The 21,074-nt window shown below is 36.8% G+C and overlaps 1 protein-coding gene across 1 annotated transcript in view; it reads left to right on the top strand.

Annotated features, from left to right (window-relative positions):
- Positions 1-21,074, top strand: part of LOC145678408 (uncharacterized) — a 397,255-nt gene that overhangs the window by 303,755 nt on the left and 72,426 nt on the right. The window contains exon 5 of the mRNA XM_081748524.1: positions 14,278-14,576. Coding sequence (XP_081604650.1) covers positions 14,278-14,576 — 299 coding nt within the window. The remainder of the gene's footprint in view (positions 1-14,277; positions 14,577-21,074) is intronic.

Below are 21,074 nucleotides of genomic sequence, written 5' to 3'. Positions count from 1 at the left end.
AGGGACATCCAGGTAGGTCTATAACTCAGTACGAAATAGCCTCATTGTTTGGGAATACTTATATGCGTGCATGCACCTTGAAGAACGCAGTAAGCGGCTTTCAAGCTACCGGTATCATGCCCTTCAACCCTACAGTATTTGGAGACGATTTTATGCCAGCTGAAGCTTCAGGACCTGCCATTACTGACATTGCAGAAGAGGATGACTTCACTACGTGTAGATCTACAGAAAACCTAAACGATACGACAAATAATGCTCAGAAGGTTGGTAGTATGGATAGTTCTCCAATTCTACCACGTGGTATTCGTCCACTGCCTCAAACTGTCGTAACAAAAGTTGTCAGCAGAAGCTCGAGGTCTCTACTTGCAGAGGAACTAACGAGTACCCCTATCAAGGAATCTTTAAAACAGAAGAGTGCAAAGAAGTATAGCAAGTCTACTAGGTCTACCGAACCAAGTGCTAGTGCAACTTCCGTAAAGGAACTACTAGAGAAAAGAAGGAAATATAACATTCAAGGTTCTCCTGCAAGAAAAAATGTTTTATCTGCGGCTATAGATCTACCAAGTACATCTGGAATTATAAAGAAAAAACATTCAAAATCACCAGAAGGAGACGGTAGTTACCAATGCAAGTTCGTCATGAATATTATTCAGATCCACCTAATGAAGACAGGATTCAATGTTCTATTTGTCTGTCATGGTTTCACGAAAACTGTACCGATTATGAGGGACAAGACATTTACATTTGTGATCTGTGCAAACCAAGCGTGTGATGTGATATTATTTTCAGCCCTAAGCCTTATTATTTTTTTTTTTTCAATCTGTTTGCTATTACGTAGATTGTACTCACTAGGGTTACTATAGATTGAAAGAAACTAGATACTGGATGCCTACTTGATAAGAAAGAAGACTTCTATGGACTTGAGCTTTCTAAACATATTTAGGGATCATGTGTATGCAAGCTTTGTCTAGACTTAATTCTATATTTAAATGTGTTAGGCTAATACTCACAAAATATTAAACATTTTAATCTTCTGGTATGTGAAGCTGTTCATTTAGGTGTCATTCTTTTATTATCTTAGACTGTGTACAGATATATTTTTCTTCTATACAAATTCTATTTTGAATATCTGTATTAAACCCTGACTTTTAATGTATGAGTTTTTGCTTATTCACATTGCCCCACTATCATGATCCGCTTTGCCCGACCGGTGGGGCAAAGTGAATAAATTGCAGTAGTTCAGTAATTAAGCAATATCATTTACGTATATGCAAATCTCGTTACTATTGTATTGTTATTTGAAAGTTTAATAATCATAAAATATTTCCTCAAAATTTTGGTTTCCTAGTCTTAATTTTAGTTGCCATTTGAGGCCTTTGAAGTTAAGTGGTCCGCTTTGCCCCCTTTCCTCTATGAAGTAATTATAATGATTGCTATATTGAGTGATTCCATTTCCAATCGTCCAGGGTGATCCACACGACTGTCTCAGATTAAGTTTATTTTTTGAAATAAGAAACTACATACAAAATTATTAGACCCATACTTTCTCTTTTTGCTGAAAAAAAAAATTTCTTCGATATACAGCCTTCCAAAATGGCTGCCCTCCTCTCGGATTGCTCTAAAAACTGAAAAACATGTCAAATTAAAAAAATTATTGTAGAGAAACGCAATCCGCATAATCGCAATAGCAGGAAGAGTATAAAGTTATATGTTTCAGTGGGGGGCCAAAATTTGTCTATTGGTCCAATAGGAATCGCGCAATTCACTCGCAATGTTGCCAACTTTGGTGAAATTTTTGCTAACTTCAAACATTCTTTTTCTGTCCTCACGAGCAATATCAACCATCTGCTTCTAGCATCGAAATCTACTCCATAAGGTGTCTTGAAAATGTAAAGAACTTACGTTTCTGATTATTACATCCCACGTTATAGCATGATGAAAAGCTAAAGATGTCATTAAGACGCCATGTTTGGACGCCATTTTCTCAAAAACCCCACCTTTTAAAAATCTGAATTTTTTACATGTATTGGAGAAGTACCTAAGTATTTAATATCCATTAACCATTCATGCGGCTGCAGCCCCTAACATTCGCAATTAATTATTGAAATTTCGATTTTTGTACCTGGAATGTAAATATTTCCTATGGGCATTTAGGTCCTATACACAAGGCGATTTGAAGGGGAGTATGAAAATTTTGAAAGATGAATCCTGACATCAAATCCAGTAGAAAAGTTCCTATAAACATGAGTCGAATTCCTCTTCGTTTTCGAGCTACAGGGTTTCCAACTCGGGACCCAAAATCGGCTCGGGACAATAGAAAATAAAATACATATTTCGCGTTAAATCAGAAACTATGTGTTAAAGCTTTAATAAAGTTCAGAAAGTTGATTTGTATCAATATGATGATTTTTACGTGCGTTGCAATTCGGTTGACAGTGTTACCAACTTGGTAGAACTTTTATTTGTTTCCAAATGACACGTGGATTTTATTTGATATTTGGTATTCATTAATGGTTGTAAACCTCACGTGAAGCACAATTTTCCCCAAATCACCACAGTTTTCGAAAACTTACATGTAAAACTTACACGTTATTCACGGTAAATATTCAAAGTACCCTTTACAGAAATAACCATTCTCACCTAATACTACGTTTTGGCAGACGCGCTGTACACAATACATATATTTTACCGCAAGATATTTTTTTTTGTCAAGAATTCTTTCTGTACACAATTATCTCATGCCTTTTAGAATAATCAACACATTTAATACAATGCTGCAATAGGACTTCTCCATTGGGGTTATTTATACAAACACTGTAACTAGTGCACTACAATGTTATGTTACCAGTGAAAACAGTTTTCATGGTTCCAGAGAACACTAGGACGATGTTCACGACACCGAATAACGTAATAAAACTGTTTCGTGGTTGCAGCAGAACTTCTTGAGCAAGTTCGAACTTGATGTGTAGTGTTACGGGACGTTTTGCAATAATAAAGAAAATACATTTTGTTCTTTTTATTATTATTATTATTATTATTATTATTATTATTATTATTATTATTATTATTATTATTATTATTATTATTATTATTATTATTATTATTATTACAACTTACACAGACGTAGTTTTTATTCGACATTTTGGATTTACTAATGATGGCAAACATCAAGTGAATTTCATACTTAATGTTGCAATCTTAATGTTGCAAACTATCAATAACGCACGAGATAAAACCTTTAAATGAAATACATATAAGTTTTCGAAAATTGTGGTGATGTGGGAAAAATTGTGCTTCATGTAATGTTTACAATCATTAATGAATACCAAATAATAAATAAAATCCACGTGTCATTTGGAAACAAATAAAAGTTCTACCAAGTTGGCAACACTGTCAACCGAATTGCAACGCACGTAAAAATCATCATATTGATACAAATCAACTTTCTGAACTTTATCAAAACTTTAACACATAGTTCTGAAAGGGGAATATATATTTTATTTTCCATTGTCCCGAGCCGATTTTGGGTCCCGAGTTGGAAACCCAGTGACTCGAAAACGAAACGGAATTCGACTCATCTTTATAAAAACTTTTCTACTGGATTTGATGTCAGGATTCATCTCTCAAAATTTTCATACTCCCCTTCAAATCGCCTTGTGTATAGGATCTAAATGCCCATAGGAAATATTTACATTCCAGGTACAAAAATCGAAATTTCAATAATTAATTGCGAATTTTAGGGGTTGCAGCCGCATGAACGGTTAATGGATATTAAATACTTAGGTACTTCTCCAATACATGTAAAAAATTCAGATTTTTAAAAGGTGGTTTTTTTTGAGAAAATGGCGTCCAAACATGGCGTCTTAATGACATGTTCAGCTTTTCATTATTTTATGACGTGGGATGTAATAATCAGAAACGTAAGTTCTTTACATTTTCAAGAGACCTTATGGAGTAGATTTCGATGCTAGAAGCAGATGGTTGATATTGCTCGTGAGGACAGAAAAAAAAAAGTTTGAAGTTAGCAAAAATTTCACCAAAGCTGGCAACATTACGAGTGAATTGCGCGATTCCTATTGGACCAATAGACAAATTTTGGCCCCCCACTGAAACACAACTTTATACTCTTCCTGCTATTGCGATTATGCGGATTGCGTTTCTCTACAATAAAATTTTTAATTTGACATGTTTTTCAGTTTTTAGAGCAATCCGAGAGGAGGGCAGCCATTTTGGAAGGCTGTATATCGAAGGAATTTTTTTTTCAGCAAAAAGAAAAAAATATGGGTCTAATAATATTGCATGTAGATCTCATATAAAAAAAATAAATGAAATATGAGACTATGATGGGGACCAGTTTTGGTTTGCCTTAATTTTTGAAAGCTAAAATTAAGTAACTTGAAGATAATAGTGAAAACAAAAACAAAAAAAAAAAAATCGGAATATCTATAGGAGCATCAACGAAGTCAAGAAAGAACACCGACGGAACAATTATCACTTATACAGAGCATCTTGAATAGATGGAAACATTTCTTTGGCGATTTGTTTAACACACAGCAAAAAACAGTGTTTGTGGAGAAAGTGAAATGCATACAGCATGACCGTATATTCCAGAACCTAACCAAACAGAAATAGAAATCGCTATTAAAAAAATTAAAGAAACACAAATCTACCGGTGTAGACGAAGTTCTTGCTGATTTAATTTTAGCTGGATTGGAAAAATTGTGGAATAAGATACACAAACCCATTCTCCTTATCTGGAACAAGGAGGAATTGCCACAAGAGTGAGAAGAACCAATAATTATTCCAATTCACAAGAAAAGCAACAAAATTGATTGTAATATCTATCGAACATTCCTCTTCTGTTAACATCCTATAACTCCTCTTAAACATTCTATTAGCAAGATTGACTTCATACGCAGATGAAATTATTGGAGATTATCAGTAAGGATTTAGGTGAAATCGATCAATTATCGACCAGATATTTTACCATTAGACTAATAGTCGAAAAGAAATGGGAATACAATATTCCGGTACATCAATTATTTGTTGATTTTAGAAAGGCCTAGGACTTGGTTAGGAGAAAAACATTCTATAGCACCCTTACAGACTTTGGAGTAGCGAAAACGTTAGATAAATTAAGATATGTTTAAATGAATCCCAAAGTATGGTCCGAAAAGAGAAATCCTTGTTCACGAGAATGGTCTGAATCAACGAGATGCGTTGTAGCCATTATTATTTAACTTAGTTCTGGAGAATGCTATAAGGAAAATCAAAGACAGTAATCAGGTCTTACAACTAAATGGTATTTACCAGGTTATGACGTATGCTGATGATGTAAATATAATAAGGGATGATAGAACAATAGAAATAAATGCAGAAATCTTAATTAGTGCTTGCATTAATATGGGCTTAGAAGTAAATGCAGAGAAAATTAAAAATGGAAGTTCGTTGGGATCGTAATACTGCAAATTATGGATGCTTAAAATACCAAATAATACTTTAGACAAAGTATGTATTTTCGAATATCTAGGATCATTATTAACAGACCAAAACCATAATCACGAAGAAATTTGATGTCGACTGAAGGCAAGGATTTCGTGTTATTACTCAGTTAAATTTTTGCTTTGTTGTCGCGAACTCTGTCGAGGAGTCTGGAACTTAAAATACTTAAAACGATAACCATGCCTGTTGTGCTGTATTGTTGCGAAATAAGGTCGTTTACTCTGAGGGAAGAATGTAAACTGAAAATATTTGAAAACAAGATTCTGAGACGAATATTCGGACTCCAAAATGAACAGGAATGAGGAATGGCGGAAACATCATTACTAGGAATTGCATAATTTATAACATTTACCAAACATTGTTAGCGTCATCAAGTCTAGGAAGCTCAGATGGGAAGGTCTTGTAGCCAAAATGAAAAAAAAAAAAAAAAAAAAGAACGCTTTAAAAGTTTTAACTGGAAATCCAAATAGAAATAAAAAAAAAAAAAACATTAGGAAGACCGAGGCGCAGATGGGACGACAATATTAAGACGAATCTCGAAGAAATAGAAATATAAAGTAAAAACTGGATGCAGTTGGCTAAGAACAGAAATCAATGCAGAACTTTGGTGAAGGCGGCATTGAACTTCCTGTGTCCATAGAACCCTTTGTTCTTGATAATTTAGTTTCATTTTGTTTGAGAAAAATGTTATCACAGGAACTAAATAGTTTTTCTCTAGTAAGAAGGATTTCGAGGTTTACACAGTTTAACTATTTACGTTCTTAAAATAATTTTGGTGATTTTGATATAAAGTTGCACCCATATATATATACAGGGTGTTTCAGATAAAACGTCCAGTGCTTATAAATCCGAAACGGCTGAGAATAAAAAGATGAAACAAAAACTGAGATAGGAAAATGTCATAGGGCGCATCACATGGTGTTGTTGTGGTGACTAACAGGGCCCTCCTTCAAGGGGGCCCAGGGGCCAACTTCTAATTTTCAAATAGGAACACGTATTGAATCATACCTCATTCAATAGTACTTGAAAAACGAAACAACTTTTGTAGGAAACAATTTTCGATTTGGGCCACCGTTTTTAAATGGCCGCAAAAAGTGGGTCCTATATCAGATAAAACGTCCGGTGCTTATAAATCCGAAACGGCTGAGAATAAAAAGATGAAACAAAAACTGAGATAGGAAAATGTCATAGGGCACATCATATGGTGTTGTTGTGGTGACCCTCAGGGCCCTCCTTCAAGGGGGCCCAGGGGCCAACTTCAAATTTTCAAATGGGAACACGTATTGAATCCTACTTCATTCAATAGTACTTGAAAAACGAAACAATTTTGTAGGAAACCATTTTCGATTTGGGCCACCGTTTTCAAAATGGCCGCAAAAAGTGGGTTCTGTATCAGATAAAATGTCCAGTGCTTATAAGCCTAAATCAGAAACGGCTGATAATAGAGAGATGAAACAAAAACTGAGATAGAAACGATGATAAAGCATATCAAGTGGTGCTATTGTGGTGACCCTCAGGAAACTCAGTGAAGGGGGCCTAGGTGCCAACTTCAAACTGATACAGGACTTTTTGCGGCCATTTTGAAAACGGTGCCCCAAATCGAAAATTGTTTCCTACAAAAGTTGTTTCGTATTTCAAGGACTATTGAATGAGGTATGATTCAATACAAGTTCCCATTTGAAAATTTGAAGTTGGCCCCTGGGCCCCCTTGAAGGAGGGCCCTGTGGGTCACTACGACAACACCATGTCATGCGCCCTATGACATTTTCCTATCTCAGTTTTTGTTTTATCTTTTTATTCTCAGCCATTTCGGATTTATAAGCACTGGACGTTTTATCTGATATAGGACCCACTTTTTGCGGCCATTTAAAAACGGTGGCCCAAATCGAAAATTGTTTCCTACAAAAGTTGTTTCGTTTTTCCAGTACTATTGAATGAGGTATGAATCAATACATGTTCCTATTTGAAAATTTGAAGTTGGCCCCTGGGCCCCCTTGAAGGAGGGCCCTGTTAGTCACCACAACAACACCATGTGATGCGCCCTATGACATTTTCCTATCTCAGTTTTTGTTTCATCTTTTTATTCTCAGCCGTTTCGGATTTATAAGCACTGTACGTTTTATCTAAAACACCCTATATATATATATATATATATATATGTATTCACGTTTGTATAGGCGCCCTTTTAGTAGACTTGTCCACCGCCCTCGTTACTGTTCCAGCACGGACCTGCCTGCAACCTGTATTTCCTACTCATTTACTGCAATTTGATGTATACTACATTAATGATTTATATTTTAAAGTTATTTAAATCCTAAAAAGTTTGGTGAAACTCCTTATGTTGTTGTAGTTCCCACTTGTCAGAAAGGTCTCTGCCTACTGCCTCCTGGTGGCCAACTTTTCCGCTATCAGTTCTTTTCTGTCAACCTACTAGCCAAACATTTAATTTCATTAATATTACCATGTGACAGAAGAATACGCGTGAATTCAATGTAAAATTAGATTAATACAATATACCTAAAGTATCTATTTCCATGCTAGTCAGAGTATGATAATCCCTGTTTCTGTCATGATCACTGAAATATACTCAAGATTGCACAGGAGTCTGCTAAAACGGACAAAATATTTGTATCTCCGTTGGTACTAGATGTCAGAAGGAATATTGCCATACTAATGGTTAATTTACTAATTTTAAAGAGAGTACATGATGTTCAAGAGGTTTACAGAAGGCATGACAAATCTGAAACAATAGGGAAAACCAAGACGAACGTATCTATAAAGCCAATATAACAAACTGTATTGTAAAAGCAATGGCAAAGCCACGTATTCTTCTCCTATACAGGAACCTAGTCTACTTTGATTCTCTGGTTTGTTTAGAATTCATAGTTTTACACAAACTGAGCTATAAGTTCAATGACCTCTCAACCTCCGTCGCTGTATGATATGTTTCTGATGTTAGCCCAGTCAAAATAGGTTTTGTGTCGGAACAAATTCCCGGAGAGCTAAATTTTTTCCTATTGGTAGACTATGATGAGACATGTAATTTCCCAAAAGTCCCCGGTTCTCCCCCTTGTGCTTTTCCCCAGCCCCCCTTAAAGGTGAATTTGCCGTCTCTCAGAAAATTAGTCATAACTCCGAAACCAGTGGAGCAAATGCTTCGAATTTTTTTTTTTCTTTCTCTAATGTTAAGCTACAAAACAGGTATCTTTTATTTTTCTCGAGAAATGTATAGTTTCGTGGCAATTGCGTCTTAAAGAGAAAACATTTTTTTTTTGGTGGGAAAAATTCCCTTTAATTTTTTTCTACGAGGTAAAGTAAAAAAATGTTTCAAATGAAAGTTTTAGATCGAAGTCTAAGCTTTAAAATGAGGTATAAATTGTCACAGTACGTAAAGCCAGAGCTGAGTAATGTAGCTTTGAACGTCATAAGAATTTGCTTCAAGCCTCGTAGGAATAAGATCAGAAAATGCCAGTTTTGGTTCGAGAGGACTATTCCCTACCCTTATATTGGGCTTTCTATTATCCACCACCTATGGACCCGCCGTGTCCCGGACTGGCAACAACTGGAAGCTTTCTTATATTGTGATTTTATTTTAATTTCTATACTTTTAAATAAATTCATAACAAGAACAGCATCATGGACCACCCACCCACCACTATATCCTAAGAATACTGTGTGCAATGTTTTCTAATATTCATTTTAAAATAAAGCCAGTTTATTCGTGTAATTGATCTTCAAAATCTTCATTGTATTGAGGTACATTGTTGCATGATAACCCATTAGAGTGCTTACACATAGCTAAACAAGTAAAGACAGATATTCTGCAGCGACAATAATCTCCACATGCTGCCTTGCAAGAGCATGAAATTATTGCTAGGAGGTCATCAGGAGCAAAAGGTTTCATACTTAGTATCGGTCTTAAGACTCTTCTTTTTCCAACACTTTCTTTGATATATTCATGTTTCCAACCCCAATCAGTAGGATTAAGTTTGTTCCCTAACCACAATTGCACCTGTAAGTACACTCTGAACAGGTGCTGACGACACGCTGCTGAGGTCGGTGGTAATTTAGCTAAATCAAAGTTTGACTTCAAAGAAGCCTTTGCAGTTGGTCTTGTAAATCTGAAATAACGAGCTTCATTTAAAGTTGAATATTTACTTAGCCCGTACATTGAAAGAACAAACTTTTCTCCATTCTCGACAAGAGTATATTTTGATGCATCTTGTTGCAGGAAACATTCTGCCTCACATTTTGCCTCTGTTTTTCTTTTTTGTGAATTAATTCAACTGCTTTTGTTTTCCCAATTCCAAAAAATGACGAAGCTGTATCACAGCCAGAAATAGCATGGGCAAAAAGGAGAAGTTTGTCTATATTTTTGTTGGATCTTTTCAATTTATCGATATCAAAACAAGTGCTTGACGGGTTCTTTCCCCCAACATCTTTTCGAAAGAAAATGGGTCTCTTCTCTGGTGCTAATGCAATATTAAGATGTCCGTGTCATTTCCAACAACAATCACTCTGGAAAAGGTATCAAGTTTGTCAATTCCAGTTCTTACAATTTTATTATCAGCATCTTCTTCAGCTATAACTGCTGCTAATCCAACCTTTTCCAACTCTTTACATGTGCATTCAATTAATTTCTTTTTGTTCTTTCTGTTAGAAAGAAAAAGTTCTTTTTATACGACACATTTAGTATTTTCGTCGAACTGTATTTCGCATGAGGAATATTTCAGTGTCCTCCTTTGGTGTTCTTCATCTTTCGTAGTCGCCTCTTCTGGATAACCATCGAACACCACCGTACAATTATTTCCATACTTGGACAGTACAAATGAGCAATAGTTCCTAACAGTATCTCCATATGTAGCATCCTTAGGCCATGAAACGTAATGAAGAAGGAAACCTCCATTGATAACTATCCCAGCATCTTCTAAGCATGGTTGCTCAACGATTCCTTCTGAAAATGCTTTAACTATAGACGATTTAGTTCCTTTCCGAAGATAAGTATCATCAAAAATCGATGGAGGTACAGAAGACAATTCATATTCCAAATACATCTCAGTTTATTGGGGCTGCCAAATACACATAAAATTCTATTAAAAAGCTGTTGTGGGTTTATGTTCACTTTTAATGATCGAACCGATACAGACTTGTGACTGGCTTGAGTAATTACCATGTCTTTTCTTTTCAATTTTAGCTCTTCAAAACTCTTACCATTCATTTTTTCCATAGCTGCCAAACCCACTTCATAAGCTTTATCACTGTTAGCACTATCATTTGACACAAAACCGGAATGTAAAGACACGAGATCCCCTGAAAGCTTGGGAAAAGGGTTGTGCTGTCTCAGCCAAAATGTAAATTTCTCAATATCCTTGTGATCTCTTTCTTTCCGTGATTCCCGCAGTTCAACACGCTGTTCAGTAAAATTTAAGGCTGTTCCTGCAAATTTATCTAAGGCTTCTTGTATCTTTAAACAGTAGGGTGTTCCGTGAATCCATTTTGACAAAATACTATCTTTTATTCCTCTTCCATGCGTCAGACCTCCCACCGCTTTCATTGGACGCATTAAGCATTGTTCTATTATCATGTCTGTCCAAGTTCCCGACCAACATTTCCCATTCCTGCAAACGGTAAAATAACCTTGTTTAGTAAATAATTCGTATTCTTCTTTTGATAGTTTAGATTCGAGTTTCAACATTTGCTGAGCATATAAATGCACGGATTTAGCATAGGGCAAGTGGCCTCCAGCATAGAAGTATGGAAGCATGTCTATTACTGTACTCTTGTGCATGTTGCAGTTGCCAGTTCTTTCTGCAAATATAAATTTCAACATAAGATCTATGCACTTAATTAGATTTAGCCAAAGCTTTGCTGTCCTGTCAGATTTTTTTCTCTTCAAAATTTGTTTCAATGTTTAAAACAGTTTCTGTAACTTCATCATCCAGGTTAATTTGCTCGAAATCCAGTTCCTTGTCAATAAGCTGCTGACATATGTCTTCCAATTTCTTGCAGTCCTCTTGAATCTTTGGATATTCTTCTCTCATTACCGTAATGAGAGACGCTGCAGTTAAACAATAAGCTCTTATTCCTCTAGAATATGCATGCCCACTTAACATGTGATTAACTGTTGCCGAACCATAAACAGTTTCCCATAGATTTTGTAAGCCACTTCCTTCCATTATGCGGCCCACTGATCCCATATAAGACATTAAAAGGAGAAATCCACCTAACCTAAGAATAACCTTTGATAAGTCACTATTAGGATCTGACCTTTCTACGATTTCTGTTGCTTTCAGATACAATGGTTGGTCAAAAGTAGCAATGCAAGATTGATTTCTTTTTCTACATTGATCTGCAGCAAAATATAAAGCAGAATAAATGGTAGACATATTATTTGGTTTATAAATGGTATAACACATGTAGATTCAGAAGAATGCTTAGTGCTGCAAATAATGTTCATAAGCCCATTCCAGCCAGGTTGCTTCTTTATACCTTTCATCCAAATTAAGTTTATCGGGTAAAAAATTGTACATAACTCTTCTGTGCTCTTACTAAGATTTCTGAGCTGACTACTATTTCGTCGGATTACACCAGCACATTTTTGTTATTTTTTTTTTCTTCGTTATGTGTCAAATAAATACTACCATAATATACCTCGTTTTAAAGCTTAAACTTCGATCTAAAACTTCCATTTGAAATATTTTTTTACTTTACCTCGTAGAAAAAAAAATAAAGGAAATTTTTCCCACCAAAAAACTGTTGTTTTCTTTTTAAGACACAATTGCCACGAAACTATACATTTCTCGAGAAAAATAAAAGACGCCTTTTTTGAAGCTTAACATCAGAGAAAGAAAATAAAAACAAATTGCGAAGCATTTGCTCCACTGGTTTCGGAGTTATGGCTAATTTTCTGAGAGACGGCAAATTCACCTTTAAGGGGGGCTGGGGGTAAAGCACAAGGGGGAGAACCGGGGACTTTTGGGAAATTACATGTCTCATCATAGTCTATCAACAGGAAAAAATTCAGCTCTCCGGGAATTACTTCCGACATCTAGCTTATTTTTACCTTCATTGACTGGGCTATGTACTCTGAATTTTTCTAATGTTGGCCTTTAAAATAAAACTAGTAAAATTTCACTTAACCTAATCTTTAAAATGAAATTCGAAAAAAAAATGAAAGTGAAATCTTTAAGTTTTACCTCCCACGATTATGCCGGTTAGACTAAAGAAGATGGTGATGATAAGAAATGAAGAAAATAGGAGGAAACGAGGAAATCTCGACAAAACCCACAAGCACGGTGTTTGTCCACCACAAAGTCCACACGATGCGAGCTGGGATTGAACCAGAGACCCCAAGCACCGGAGGTGAACGCTCTACCACTGAGCCACCGCACCCCCAAAATGAAATTCGAAGATACGACATGTTTCACATACTAATTGCATAGATACCTTATTACTTTATTTAATATATAAAAGCGAATAATAAATATAGCAAACGCTATGATAATGACACATTTAAACTGCATAATTTGCATAACCGTATGTAAACGTATACTGGCAGATCTGCATTTCACATACTTCTCTAAGCAATTTTTCCAAATAGAGGGTTTTGAAAAAGTCAAATTTTCATCATTTTGTAACTTTGTTGCAATTCATTCGAAATCCGTTACATCATGACCATAGTATTAAGATACTTCAGAAGTGTATTACCCTTTCGTCTCATCTCAGTTATTAGTACTGTAGATGTCTCTAAAATGTGGATATTTGTGATACTGTATCTTTCTTACTTTGCAACATAAAGTAATAAGAGTAATATTGTAAGTTTTCGTTTGATATGTTATTTGAAATATGTAACTTGACGTAGTGACTTTTCAGAAAAATAAAGTTTTATATTGGCAACACTGTTATCCTGGTAGTATTTCGGAGTATTTCAAACAATATCTTTCTATCGATATCTAGAACGTACAAAGTTTCAGCGCTTGTTGTCCTTACATTAAAAGTTACTGAATATGTCAAGAAAAATGGCTCACCCGATATATATATATATATATATATATATATATATATATATATATGTGTGTGTGTGTGTGTGTGTGTGGTGTCTCAAAAGACTCCTGACATAGGGTAACTCCTTTATTTTCAGAGTTACAACAAAGTGTAAGAGGGAAAAGCATCTCCAAATATGATATTTTCAATCTAAAGTGAAGGATTTTTTTTTAATCGGACGAGCTGTTTGGGATGAACACTCTTTCTGTGCCCAATGTTAAATGAAAATGCAACGTTGGCATTTAACCTGGATCCGCAACATAAATGAATGAAGTGATTGTCTTTTGCACTAACGTGTCAGTGGCCACCCCCAATTTCAAACATGCCCCCATTTACTTTATGTTTTGGGTCCAGCGGAATATCATTTTACAAAGTGCTTATATCCGGCGCGAAGTATCCCTGCTTGATTCAAGGTCAACTAACCGTAAATTTACAGCAGATAATGTATCTATGTGTGTCTTCGAGATTCTTCCGTTTGTTTCCAGTTTCTGATTTTAATATCTTTTCATATTTGTTTCGTTATATTTATCACATATATTCAATAGCCTACTGGGCATAACGGGGCCTATAATCTATTATGGGTTTGTATAGTTAAGTACAAGTCAGTAATTTTTAGATTAAAATATTAAAAGAGGTTCCAACAGTGCTGGATGTTTTCCATTAATTCAAATGCCATTCTAATATAAAGAGTTATTTTGAATCCGAGATTTATTTATAAATTTTCCTCTGTAGGAGTCACAACATCCCAGACTGAGTTCAAGGGGCAACAAACAGAGCGACCGCGACTTATAAGACGCAATACCTGGACTAAACTAGAAGGTGAGTTACTCGTTGATACATCCACCACCAAAGAAGAGTACAAGGAAACTCGAGCCGAGCGAGCAGAAGTTCGACGTTACAGCGACAACTTGAAATTAGAAGGAGAGTTTCAAGGTGTGTCACATGTGAAAGAAGACTACCCAGAAATTTCTGTAGTGAGATCTCAACAAAGAAGACAACCTGACAATTTAGTGCTTGGAGGAAAATTCGAGGTATTTGTGCATTTAATAAATTAATAAACAGGGTGGTTACACGGCGGTCCAACGCGAGGTTTAATCAACGTATTACATTGAAATTTGATAAATATGCTAATGAGATACGCTGTAAAAATTATTAGTTCTATTTTCCGCCACCAGACTAAAATGTGGCGTTGTACAGGTAACACGCACGTGGAAATTGTCCTGAATGTATGGATAAGACGATTATCTAGCTCGAAGAAGCCAAAGATGCGAGATAAATATATTGCAAACAAGGTGAGAGGCAGGGGATTGTAAAAAATGGCGCAAAGGGAACAATTTTAGGAACAATATCAGGGTAACAAAAGGTGAAACTTTATTTCCATCTAATGGTAACAAAAGGTGCAATGGGAATGACTTTATTAACGTTTGTGGTTACAGTGACCAATTTACATAACATGTTCCATGTGGCCACCAGACAAATCCACGACATGTTGCATCCGCAAAATGGCGTGCGCAACAATTGTTCGCAGAAGTTCTGGAAGAATTGTTGCGACATGTTGCCTTATGCTGTCCTTGAGATCCGTCAACGACTGGACATTTCTCTGGTAGGCCCGAACTTTCAGATATTCCCACAGCCAGAAGTCATATGGAGATTTTGCTGGCCACGTATCTGGAAAACCTCGGAAAATGATGCGATCAGCAGCTCAGCAGCGAAGGTTTCAGGAAGCAGATCTTTCACGTAGCGACCGATGTGCGGTGTTGTGCCGTCTTACATGAAAACAGTCGTCTTCAAACAGTTTCGTGTCTATAACGTAGGAATCACATGTCGCACTAAAAGGTCCCTATAGGGTGCCAATGTCACGGTACAGGTGACAACTCCTTGGGGTATCATCTCCTCAAACAAAATGGGCCAATAAACGAACGTTCCTGTGAATCCACACCACATAGTTACGTACGCAGAGTGTAATGGCTGTTCGTACACAACATGTGGATTATTCTAGCCCCATACCCGATAGTTTTGATTAGGTTATGTTAGGTATTAGAGTTCTGGGCTGTCGTCACGTATATGAGGGATGACGTCCCTCGGCGAGCACACTATCCTGGGAAAGGAAAGGAAGACAGAATGGGGTTAGGAAGGAAGCGGCTTGAGACCATTATGTTAGGTACCAACCCGGCATTTGCCTGGTGTGAATGAGGGAAACCTAGGAAAAATCTCATTCAAGATGGCTGGCCTGAGAAAGCTGTTACACTTTTTCGACGGAGTGGCCCCGCCGGCAATCGAATCCAGGACCGCTCGCACCAAGGGCGAGAGCGTTAGCGACTACGCCACGCGGGGCTACCCGACAGTTTTGAGTGTTCACTGCCCCTTCTAGTATAAAATGCACCTCATCCGTCTACAGAATACCCCATGGCCACATATCGTCCACTTCCATCAGTGCCGAAACTGAAAGCCAAACTCAAAGCGTTGGGGCGGATTTTGGGGTTTCAGTTGCTGTACTGTGCGAATCCTCATGGGCGTCGCAAGAAACTTTCGCAGGGGGGTCAAGAACAAACGCCAATACACACACACACACAAACACACACACACACACACACACATATATATATATATATATATATATATATATATATATATATATATAGAAAACAAAATCACAATATTATAATTAGGAAATCATGCAAGTACATATATTATGTTGACTTTAGAAGAACTTTCCCAAGACAGAATCGTATGTTCCCTCCTTAATACTTCATAATAATTCCTGTTTTAAACATCTCAAACGTTGAAAGAATCAAGGGGAGACAGAGAGAGAGAGAGGGAAAGAAAGAATGCATGTTCGTGACTATGTTGCTACCGTACATGCCTTTGGTGTGGGAAATTCGAGTTAGATTCCCGGTAGAAGTTGAGCTCATGAAGTTTGCATCCCATATGAAGCTTTAGGTCCACATCTCAACTCGGGGCTGTAAGGGACACTAAACTCAGAATAAACCAATCCAAATAGAGAAAACTTTATAACAGTACTGTGTTTCTTGATGTTTATTTATCAGTCCTTTGCGAAGTCATGCAACAACGAGACTGCTCTCGGGATCTCGATAAATACAAGAAAATATTTTTTGTGCATGAAAATCAGAACCTAATCATTTCACATAAATAGAAAAATTAAAAAAATAACACATGCAAAAATGTATTTACGAAAATATTACGGTTTTACTTACCAAACAGGAAAAGAGCAGATTTAATAAGATAAAAACGTCGTCATCTTCGTGTTTGTAAATAACAAAGCCACCAGGTAGAAACAATTCCTTGTCTTGTTTCATAAAGTTCACACAAAATGCACAAAATCTTTCTTTCTTCTGTAACCGCTTTACAAAACGCAGAACAATCAAATTATATTTATTTAAAAAAGCGAACACACAATATAAAGGAAAGTGCACATAAAAAATCTATATATATAGATAAGCATTATTACATGCCATATACCTAGGTCTACTTCTTGAACAAGAATTGCATACGCCTTGGTTCTTTCCCAAAAGCATCCAACACGTCTGATATGAATTGTGTTTTATTTTTAAGTTCCCGATGGAGACTCATCATACACAATCCTGTCAATCTTTCTTCAGAGATACTTGACCGTAACCACGTTTTCACACGTCTTAGGTTGCTAAAACTTCTCTCAACACTACATGTTGTAACGGGGAGGGTGACCATTACTTGTATTCCTTGCATTATTGCCGGATAAAATGTGGCATGATCCATCAAATCAAAAAGAGAGAGTAAATCTCTAAACTGTCTGCATCTAGATTTCTGTGTTTCCATAAATCGTACCAGCATTCATCTTGAGGAAGCAAATTGTCAAATTCATAAATTTCATTTATTTCGTCCATCATCTTCATGAATTGTAGTTTAGAGGTGTTTTTTATTTCACGGGGATGCAGTGTGAAGAGTGAAAAGCCTGGACTATGTTTTTCCGAAAATCTATTGTTTAGCGACTGTAACAAAGAATCTATGTACGGTATAAATATGGTTCGCCGATAATATTCTTCCGCATTTGTGTATGGAGGATTAGCACGATGAACTTGTCGAGATGCAAATCTGGGAACTGACAGCTGAATATTCAGTTCATCAGCAACACGAATACACTTTTCGAAGATCGAATGAAATGTAATTTCAGCTGTACCTCTCTGCTCTTTGAACATAGAAATCAACTCCGAAATGTGTGATTTTGCCGCCATTAAGTTCAACTGAACTCCTTGCAAAATTTATGCTACTGGCTCAAGGTACGAGGAATATTGACTGATAACTGACAAAGAAACAATAAAGGCTCCTGTTGTTCCTGCACAAAAAAGACGATAAGCATTGCTTCTAGTTTCAGAAACTGTAGAATTTATTGACAGTTCTTCTAACGCGCAAACTAATTCTATGAAATGTTCAGAAAATTTTCTGATGCTCCTGTATTTGGAAGTCCAGCGGGTTTCAGAAAGAAGTGGGATATTTGGAATATTTTTTCTTCTTAATGGGCTCTCGCGAAAGAAAATTGTGATTTCTTCGATAGTATCCACTGTTTCGTATGTAAGAAACGGAACATACCTTATTAACGACAAGATTAAGCTTGTGTGATGCTTATACACCGTTACTACATCCAGCCATGGTGGAACAACCATCGAAACCCTGCCCTACAAGTTCACCCTAAGATAATCCACGTTCTTCCAATGCTTTTAAAATTATTCTAGCAATATATGCGACGTTTAACTCTCCTAATGGAATGAAACCTACGAAAATTTCTCGCATCTGATTTTCAACAGTGTCATAAAACCGAATACCTAGAGACAATTGTTCTACATCCCCAATATCAGCTGTCTCATCTGCAAGCACTCTATAATAGTGGGAAGAAACAATTTTAGGCTTTATATATTGTTTATATAAAGTGCTTGTCTGCAACTGATATCAATTCATTTTGAGTCTGCACAGATAAGTATTTTGCATTTTAAGCAGCAGTTTCAAAGTGTTGCTTTAATGTTATATCTCGTAAATCAACTTTAAATTGGAGAAGATCGTAGAAATTGCCATATCTAGCATTCTTTCCTCGTAAAGACAAATCATGTGTCGCACAAAAGACAATTGTCTCAATGATTGATGACATCTTTTTTTTCGGTTTTCCTCAACTTGCTTCGAGCCGCTTCATCAATTTTCAAATCAATGGGCAAACTTTTCGTAGACATAACATTCAAAAATAACTGAGCACGTTCTATGGACGCCCGATGCCATTCAGATTGTTCGTGTTGTCGAGCAGATGCAAAAGAATCATTGTATTTTCTAAACGGTGTTAGTATAAAAGACCCTTGCAATCCTCTTTTTACCGGAGATGGAAAAAGAACACACTGCTTGCACAATCCCCATCGCAACTTTCTAGAATATGCTAGCCACGGAAATTCAACAAACCACTTATGCAAAAGGGGCGTTTTCCTGGCATAACATCTTGTTTAAAATCATATGTTTCGGTCGGGTGCCACGGCGACATCAATATTTCATATCGACCAGTGTCCGACAAACTTGAAAGCAAATTTAAGTCTACATAATAGCCAATGTCTTTTGGGTCACAGGACGTCTCCTCACCTAATAAAGTTGCACAAGAGGGCACTTGAGGAGAAGGTGCCCTAACGATATTGCCCTCCGGTAACTCTTTTTCTTCGCTCAGATTTTCAACACACAGAATATCACGTTTGGTGTTTTCCAATTTTGAGGACACTTGCTGTTTTAGAAAAACATCGAGTTTCATTAGCTTATGTTTATGCATGATTAATTTTTAAAAAGTAATTCTTTCTAATTTACTCACCTTCACATGAGATATTAAATAAATTATAAACTAAGGGGAAAACACCCACTAAACTCTGAAAGAGACCAGAGATCGAAAATCACACACATTTATCACTTTTCGACACTCCCGAGCAACTTTGAAGTTTCGAAAACGAAAACCGTCTATATGACACACCAGAAACACGTATTTCCAATAACTGCGCACACTACCAATAACTGCGCTAACTGTGCAATAACCAACTATGCAAAACTAAACCTTTCTTTCCTTGAAAAGGGTCAGACTCCATCCTCCCCGCTAAAAATAACATTGTACTTTTAAACCGCGGGGTCTTATAGGAAAAAAGCTCAATTTATTTCTGCTCAGAACGCTACTAAGAACAAGGAAGACAATGTTTGACAGCATTAGAATCATTGTCCCTGCTGTTTCATTTGCAGTTTTGTCTTCTCGACCCCTTCCCCTCTCTGTAATACATCAAGATTTTTGGTTTAAAAGGAGGCGGGGTCATTCAGGATCACCTTGCTACAGCCAGAGGGCAAACAGGCGCAGAGGAGTCGGTGACATTATTGCCTTCACAAACAGAATTCTTGGGTTATTTTTAACATCAATATGTGTTAAGTGCTCTGCAAAGGTCAGACAAATGAGTCAGAGTAACACTTTTATTCTGCTTTACAAAGGAAACCACTGCAGAAGTATTAAAAGATGTGGCTCTTCATTTTCTATGGGAACGATTGAGGATAACTTGCTTGATTCTTTCAACGTTTGAGATTTTGAAAACAGGAATTATCGTGAAGTGCTACGGAGGGAACATACGATCCTGTCTCCGGAAACTCCTTCTAAGTTCAATATATATACTTGACTACTTCAAGATCAAGGGAATATTAACTAGGTTTCCAGAGGGGTCGACCGACCCCATCGACCCCCTGCCGACGCCCACGTGAATCCTTTAAGGATACCAACATAAAATGGCTCTAAGAATTTTCCTCACTGTTGACCATGGGATTGCCAATTATCGTGACATCACCTGACCACTGATAGCGGAATATGGAGCACATGCTGCGTGGTCCACAACAGCCACAGCAACCTCCTCAATAACCTCCGTTGAAATGAGTCGTCTTCCTCTTCCTGGACGCGTTGTCTCGAATTTCAGTACCATCTACATTAAGCCATTTCTTCATAGCGGTCCTCTTCTCATTCCTTTCAAACGCCGATATTCCCTCAATGCTGCACTGTAATTGCTCCCGTTGTGATAGACCAATTTTACTAACAGTGCATGGTCTCTCTTATCAATAGCCATGCTACTCCTCACGCAATCGTGTGTATGAAGTGTGAGGTTGCGTGTGTTACAATTTGTACAGCGCCACATTTTCTCCTGGTAGCGGAAAGTTGAGCTACCATCTTTCCAGCTTAACTCGATTCCGCATGGTCTCATTAGCATATTTACAACATTTCAATGTAATGCGTTGATTACAGCCCGCGCTGGACCGCCATGAATAGCGGCACTTTTTTGTAACCTCTTTGTAGTATCATTTATTCCAATAGCTGTTAAACTTTTCAAGTTTAGACTTACATTTATTAACTTCTTACTTCATAGGTCACTTCAATTAGCGAAGATGCTGATTCACTTTCTTTTTTCTCTATCTATCTATCTCTCACACGAACTTTTCTTGCATTTATTTAAAAAAAAAATCCCTCTCCTCCTCAGTAGTAATGGGAG

This window comes from Thermobia domestica, chromosome 2 (genome assembly GCF_964235325.1).
Source record: "Thermobia domestica chromosome 2, izTheDome1.hap1.1, whole genome shotgun sequence".
Lineage (NCBI taxonomy): Eukaryota > Metazoa > Arthropoda > Insecta > Zygentoma > Lepismatidae > Thermobia > Thermobia domestica.
Note: the sequence above shows the minus strand (reverse complement) of the source record. Positions and strands in the feature narration are given on the sequence as shown.